The sequence below is a fragment of the Peromyscus leucopus genome, chromosome 15 (genome assembly GCF_004664715.2).
Source record: "Peromyscus leucopus breed LL Stock chromosome 15, UCI_PerLeu_2.1, whole genome shotgun sequence".
Lineage (NCBI taxonomy): Eukaryota > Metazoa > Chordata > Mammalia > Rodentia > Cricetidae > Peromyscus > Peromyscus leucopus.
Genome location: NC_051076.1, coordinates 39,240,079 through 39,247,700, shown reverse-complemented (window position 1 = coordinate 39,247,700; position 7,622 = coordinate 39,240,079). Strand labels below are relative to the sequence as shown.

The 7,622-nt window shown below is 36.3% G+C and overlaps 1 protein-coding gene across 1 annotated transcript; it reads left to right on the top strand.

Moving 5' to 3' along the window:
* Window positions 1-201: 201 nt before the first annotated feature.
* Window positions 202-6,606, top strand: Pdc (phosducin). The gene is made up of 3 exons (XM_028874728.2): window positions 202-472; window positions 3,332-3,483; window positions 5,687-6,606. Exons 1-3 carry the CDS (start codon window positions 412-414, stop codon window positions 6,212-6,214), a joined length of 741 nt encoding a protein of 246 aa, XP_028730561.1. The 5' UTR covers window positions 202-411; the 3' UTR covers window positions 6,215-6,606.
* Window positions 6,607-7,622: the final 1,016 nt, after the last annotated feature.

Sequence of the window (7,622 nt, the reverse complement as noted above, 5' to 3'; positions counted from 1 at the left end):
ATTTAGCTCAGTGGTAGAGCACTTGCCTAGCAAGCACAAGGCCCTGGGTTCAGTCCTCAGCTCCAGAAAAATTAAAAAAAAAAAAAATAAAACAAAGAATTCATTAATCAATATTGTTCGCCAACTACCTAAACTCAAAATGAAAACATAAACCTTTATGAGATAAATCATAAATTATACAAACACCTTTAGTAGCATATGCTAAATTAATGTCTTGCTACAAGGCAGACAGAAACATTCAAAACACCCTTTCCCACCGTGATAACCCTTAGTCCACCTGGGCGACACCAGGGGATTATAATACATGCATGTGCATTTAAGGATGTGTATGTGCCTGCATACGTGTTCTAGAACTTTCTGCCTCATTGTTCTTTGTTCATCATCCAGATTACACCAGATCCAACCCACACCATGGAAGAAGCCACAAACCAAAGCCTAGAGGAAGACTTTGAAGGACAGGCCACACACACAGGTAACTGACATGCAGAAAAAGCATAATCATTAAAGTAAGATTAATTGTAGAAATATCTGCTGTTCTGATGGAGAATATTATTGAATTTAAGTACTATCTTTATCTAGTCAGGAAGAATAATCCAAAAATATCTGATGAAATAAATTAGCTTAAGATGAAATGGCCCAAGATTACTTACTTGCTATTTCAGTATCAAAGGGTTAGAGTTAACGCAAATTCTTGATAATTTCCTGCTACCCAGTTATCTGACTTTTCTATCCATAGTTTAAATAAGGCCCTTTCAATTCTCCCACCCCTCCTGTGTGTACCCACCACAGACTTTCCTTAGTATACTCTCTGTCTCTCTGTCTTTGTTTCTCTCTCTCTACATATATGTGTGTGTGTGTGTTGTCAAAGTAAGTAATATTTGATTTTAGCTCTTCAAATGTGAAAAAAAGAGTAAGAAGATAAGGCATGCTTGAATTAAGTAGATTTCAGCCTACCTCCAGAAAACCCAAAACTTAACTTGTTCATTTGTATGTGGCTATTTATATCCACTACCAAGACCTTAAATGTTAGGTACTATGACTTAAATTTTAAGTTCCAAATTCTTTTGACTCTACAGAATTGTATGTGACCATTAATTCCTGTATCTATAAGCACTGATTGGAACCTTTAAATTTAGTCATAGGTTTGAATGAATTCACACTAGTACCCAAATAAATATATGGAAGTTTATTTAATAGTAGCTAGAGTAAGAATATGAAATAAACAAAGAAGCTATAAGAGAAATGATAGATAAGTTTGCTGGAAGGAAGCAGAAAATTATGGGAGGAGAGAAGTGAATGGAGGGAGAAGAAAAAGAAGGTACATAGGAAGGGAAAGGGGAAGAAACAAAGGAAATGCCCACTGTCTGGTAAAAGTCATCGGGAGAAAACATTAAGAGAAACACTTACCGTACTTGGGAGAAACATTGGTAACCCAATGGACAAAAAAATGATTTTTAATATATATTAAGAGTTTCTACAAATAGTAAGAAATAAAACAGCAACCAAATAGAAGAGTAGACATATCAATTACTTGGTGTGTTGCTGTGATAAAATACCCAGACAAAAGGAATTTAAGGGAGAAAGGTTCATGTCCGCTCACAGCTGCAGGGTGCAATCTACTGCGGCGGGGAAGTCAAGGTTTTAGGAGCTTGACGCTGCTGGGGATGTTGTACCCACACACAGCAGGAAACAGAGGAAGATGAACACTGATGCTTAATTTCCTCTTTCCAGGACGTCAGCCCATGGGATGATGACGCCCTCATAGACATGCACAGAGGCTTATCTCTTAAGAGATTATAGACCATATCAAATTGATGATCAATATTAACCGTCCCAGTGGGCAAATGATTCACAGAGAAAAATAATTTTAAAAAGACACAAACCTAACTTTGGTGTGATGCATTTTTTTTTTCACAGAAATAGAAAAACTAAAAATTTTACGCTTTCTGAATGAAGTATTGGGAAGAGGATAAACTGAACTGGTTTAACCTCTGCAAGGGCAGTTAGCACCATCACAACCCAGAATGTACATGTCCTTCAACCAAGTAATTGCACTTATAGTTGACAAATAGGAAAAAAAATGGATTATAAGATGCTTCATTCAGCATTGTATGTAATAGAAAAAAATGTGGAAACAATACCACCTATCAGTAATAAATAACTACATCGTATACACATTTATAACAATACAGTGTGCTTTATATTTAAAAGAGGAGGAAGAGGAGGGAATGATGGCTCAGGGTGGAGAGATAGCTCAGTGGTTAAGACCATTTGCTGCTCTTCCAGAGGACTGTAGGAAAATAAAAATAAAAGAGTGTTTGCCTTAATACAATTAACAAAAACAGATGTAATAACTTTATATTAAATTTGTGTACTCTATATTATAATTAATATACAATATAATATACAATGTGAGGGAGAAGGAATACACCCAAATGTAGAATATAGTATTAATGAGAAACAGGACTAAGCTTTAGTATGTATAGCTCATTTAATATTGCATGCTTTCAAGAATTTAAGACCTTCAAAGCAATATTTCTCAAGAACCAAATATTAATTCCAAATAGGTGATTTTTGCCTGTGTTGTTAAAACACAGACAACTCAGCCTCACCCTTACAGGTTCTGATTCAGGAGATCTGAGCAGTGCCCATCATCAGAAAAACTAATTGCTGACACTGAACACGTTTTTCTGTGTGATGTGGCAGAGCCTCACGCATATAAGGAAAGCAGTATATCACTGGGCAATATCCCTGGCGCTCTACTTGAAAACCCTATCTTCTCTGTATTTCTGAGTGATTCTTAGGCTCTTAGAAGGAGTCGGATGGTTACGTGATGATAGTTGTTGCTTTAGTTTCATTAGCTGAAGTCAGGTACTGTTGCCACATGTTGTGTTTGGATGCCATTGTTACTGTCTCTCCTCTAATAACTCCAGTGTCCTTTAACACTCTAGTACCAATGCTCATTTATTGCAGAAGCGTCTTTCTCATGTGGTGAGTGCTGTTTTTCTAAAGTTCTGATTGTTTTTACATATCCCAATTTTTAAATATTTTTTACCTGTAAACCTTCTGTGAGTAGTTCAAAGCACATAATTTATATTTTTATTATTACAGATATTTTAGAAAGATCCTGTGCCATGGTCTCTGCCCTTTATTAAAGTTAATCTTGAACATTATTTTTATGAACAAGTCAGGAAAAATATTTTTAGTCCAATCACCATGTTTGCTTCTGATGTAAGAGATGACAAGTTTTCTCATGGCAATACCCAAATTTCAATTATGTAAATAGTCTTTTTAATAATAAAGAGAAAAATGTTTAAAAAATTTATTTCAGGACCTAAAGGAGTAATAAATGATTGGAGAAAGTTTAAATTAGAAAGTGAAGATGGTGATTCAATGCCACCCAGTAAGAAGGAGATCCTCAGACAAATGTCTTCTCCTCAGAGCAGAGATGACAAAGACTCAAAAGACAGAATCAGCAGAAAGGTAAGAGGAGCAAAGACCTGTAATCAGTTAGTAAAGTTATGTGTTTCCTAGTCTTTGTCCCTCAAGAGAATCACTTTGGAATACTATGAAATGCTTTCCTTGTAGCACAGAGTGAAAACTGTGACAAGGTACTCTGTACTAAGAAATACATGTGGGAATCAGAGAATGGATTATAAATATATGAGCTATTGAAGAGGATGATTTGTAATATAAGAACACAAAGCATAGAATTTTAAATTACAGGAACAGTTCCATTTTTTAAGGCAACGAAGAAAACATTGTGTGCTTCCACTCTTGCACGTGAATCTCCGTGCAGAGAAGTAGGGGGATGCTCTCTTGGGAGATGATGGTCACAGTTTAGAAGAATGAGATACCTGGGAAGAGAAGGAAGGAGATAAGCAGATGATTCACTGTTTAAAGACAGCATTGCAAGAGTCTAGAGAGAGTTAATGATGACCTCTAAAATGTCAATGGAGGTTATCTGAATATTAAATTGGTAGAACATCAGTGTTTTTGCTTCCTTTTTTTTTTAAAAAAAAAAACTTTAGGCCATTTTAAGTCTCCATAAGTAGCATACATTACTTATATAATAAGATTAATGGTAATAATAAGAAAGTCATAAAGAAATTTTCATTTGTGGGGAAAATCACTCTAGTAGATTATTTATCTCCGAATCAGTGTATATTGATAGAATACTGAGTTAAGAGACTATGAACAGAAATGTGCCTTGGCCCATGGCTTCAGGCCATGGTAGTGATCTTCAGTCTAACACAGTGAGAGGAAGAAGACAGAAGCTGGTTCTCTTTCTGGGTCATTATGCAATGTGGATGAGACAACCACAGTTTTGAAACTGAAAAACTATAAGAACATCCTCAATTGTTTTAAACAAATTATGAAGGGTAAAATAAATAGAAATGTTTTTTAAAATACTATCAAATCTAGATGTTATTATTAAAAATTTTGTCCTGGTTAAACTTCAGAAATGTGCCTGTATGCCTAAAAATCTATGTCTCAATGTATGAACAAAATAACTTCAGATATGAATGTTCAAATGTATCTTTAAATCCATATTCATGAGGCTTGGTTGCTTGAACTAGCAGAACTATGATGGCAACTTAAGAATTATACAAAACATTTAATAATTTTAGGACTAAAATAAATTTAATTGAGACAATATTGACAGAGAAAAACTATCAGAATAGGAAAGAGTTCTGGCTGTGGTGGCATCTGTCTATTATACCAGCACTTGGGAGGTTGAGGTAAGAGGGCCTTGAGTTCCAGGCTAGCCTGGGCTACAGAGCACAATCATACCAAAAGAAAGAGAGGAGAGAGGAAGAAAGGGAGTAGGAGAGAGGGGTAGATTGTCAGGGAGAAAGAATTAGGGATATTAGGAAAACGAACACAAAAGGCAGAAACAAGTAACAAAAATGGACGGCAGGTGCAGTTCAAGGGTTATGTGATGAAGATGTGATGAAGGCACTGTAGGTGACAATCCCCTTGAGACTCCCTAGCTCCCAGCCCCCGAGTTTCTGGGCTGCTCCACACCTTTCGGAGAGCTGTATGACAATAGGCTGTATCACTCCACTCCTTTGTGTCTAATTTTTTCCCTTGGTTGAGGGGAAGAGGTGATTAATTGTCTATCAAATCTATTAATAATGGAGTCTATATTACGAAAGGGTATTAAGGTAATTTGATGTTCTAATCACAAGAAAATGTAGCTATTTTGTAAGATACATAGTTCTCTTACTTTTCACTAAGCCAGTGGTTAAGAATAACCTAGAGGGCTTGTTAAAACACAGACAACTCAGCCTCACCCTTACAGGTTCTGATTCAGCAGATCTGAGTAGTGCCTGTAGTCAGAAAAAAATAATTGCTGACACTGAACACATTAATTAGAAAACTGACATTCATTAATCAAATACATAATTCAATCCCCAACAGTACTTGTTGGTATGAAAAATGAAGGCAGGATGGAGAAAGAAGAGAATAGAGCAAGGGTCATTTTTAAGTTGGTTAATCAAGTAACAAGAGAAAGTGACCTTTGAGCTGATGCTTAAATGAGAAGGCCATAAGCAGAGAAGAAGTAGCCAAAGCAAGGAGGACATCAAGTCAAAACTCCTAGACTTGACAATAAGTTTGATGCATCCAAGGATGAAACGCTTCTGACTGAATTATCTCTATTATTTCTTTCCTGCATTCTCAGATGAGCATTCAAGAGTATGAACTAATTCATCAAGACAAAGAAGATGAAAATTGCCTTCGCAAATACCGTAGACAGTGCATGCAGGACATGCACCAGAAGCTGAGTTTCGGGCCTAGGTATGGGTTTGTGTATGAGCTGGAAACAGGGGAGCAGTTCCTGGAAACCATTGAAAAGGAGCAGAAGGTCACCACCATCGTGGTTAACATTTACGAAGATGGTGTGAAGGGCTGTGATGCACTCAACAACAGTTTAGCATGCCTTGCAGCAGAGTACCCAATGGTCAAGTTCTGTAAAATCAAAGCTTCTCATACTGGTGCTGGGGACCGCTTTTCCTCAGATGTTCTCCCGACCCTGCTTGTATACAAAGGTGGGGAACTCATAAGCAATTTTATCAGTGTTGCTGAACAGTTTGCTGAAGAATTTTTTGCTGGAGATGTGGAGTCTTTCCTAAATGAATATGGATTACTACCAGAGAGAGAGATACATGACCTAGAGCAGACCAACATGGAAGATGAAGATGTTGAATAAGCATTCACTACGTCAGTATCTCATACCTATTCTTTACACAGTGAACATTGATTTTTTGGTAGTATCTATATTCCTTTAGCAAACACTAAATGTGGTTATTCAGATTTGGGGAATAAAAGACACTAAAATTATGTTGAAAGAATTTTTTAGTATTAGTTATTCAAATTGAGATAATATTTTACTGCAAAAATATTATAGTTCTTAACAAATAATTAGTAAACAGAGGAAGTGAGTGATGTCAATTTGATGTCACTTTAAAGATCCCTCACAAGTTATTTGTTAGCTTTTATACTCCTCATTTTTCCCTTGGCATTTTTATTTGGGCTTTTGAAACTGAATGCTACTTATGAACTGACTTATATGATAAGAATAAAATCCTATGAAGAAACAAATATTCTGTGTAAAGTCTACTGTGAGTCAAGTATTATATCCTCAAGTACCTAAAAACTTCATAAAGCTCAAAATACAAAAATGGTTTCATTCATTAGTCTCTAGTAATCACAATCTGCATGTGAAAATTGTTGTTTTCATATTTAAAACAATGCAACAAGATGCAGAGAAGTAGGATTTTAATTTTCACTTGAAAACATTTGGAAGTTTGTAAAAAAAAAAAAAAAAAATAAAAGCTAGATGGTGGTGGCACATGCCTTTAATCCCAGCAGAGGAGGCATTCTGAGATCCCAGATCCCAGCTGGATCTCTATGAGTTCAAGGCCAGCCTGGTCTACAGGGCAAGTTCCAGGACAGCCAGGGCTACACAGAGAAACCCTGTTTCAAATCCTCCTTATCAAAAAGAAAGAAAGAAAGAAAGGAAGGAAGGAAGGAAGGAAGGAAGAAGAAGGAAGGAAGGAAGGAAGGAAAAAAAAAAAAAAAAAAAAAAAAAAAAAAAAAAAAAAAAAAAAAAAAAAAAAAAAAAGAAGGAAGGAAGGAAGGAAGGAAGGAAGGAAGGAAGGAAGGAAGGAAGGAAGGAAGGAAGGAAAACATTTGGAAGTTTACCCTCCCAGACTGAGACATGGAAAACAAAATACAACATTAAAAGTATAAATACATAAGTTAGCTGAAGAGTAAGGTGAAAGGTATCTAAACCAGAGGAAAAAGGTGATGATGCACAAGGGTTGAAGCAACATGGCGAATAACGGAAGAAATGGCGCTTGATACACGTCCAGAAACGAACTCTGTGAGATGTGTGCTCAGAGCAGGTTGACACAGTTCTCCCTGGCAGCCCACGAGTAAAGCACAGAAATGTTTGAAGCCTTGGTCTCTAGTCTTCTAAGTAACAAGTTTATAGCTTTTCTTTTTCCCTTAGACTTCTTCCATCCCCATCCCTGACTCTCAACATTTCATCTTGTTCATTTCTCACTGAGAAAACGGATGCTATCCGATGAGAACTACCTTGTCTTTCTACCACC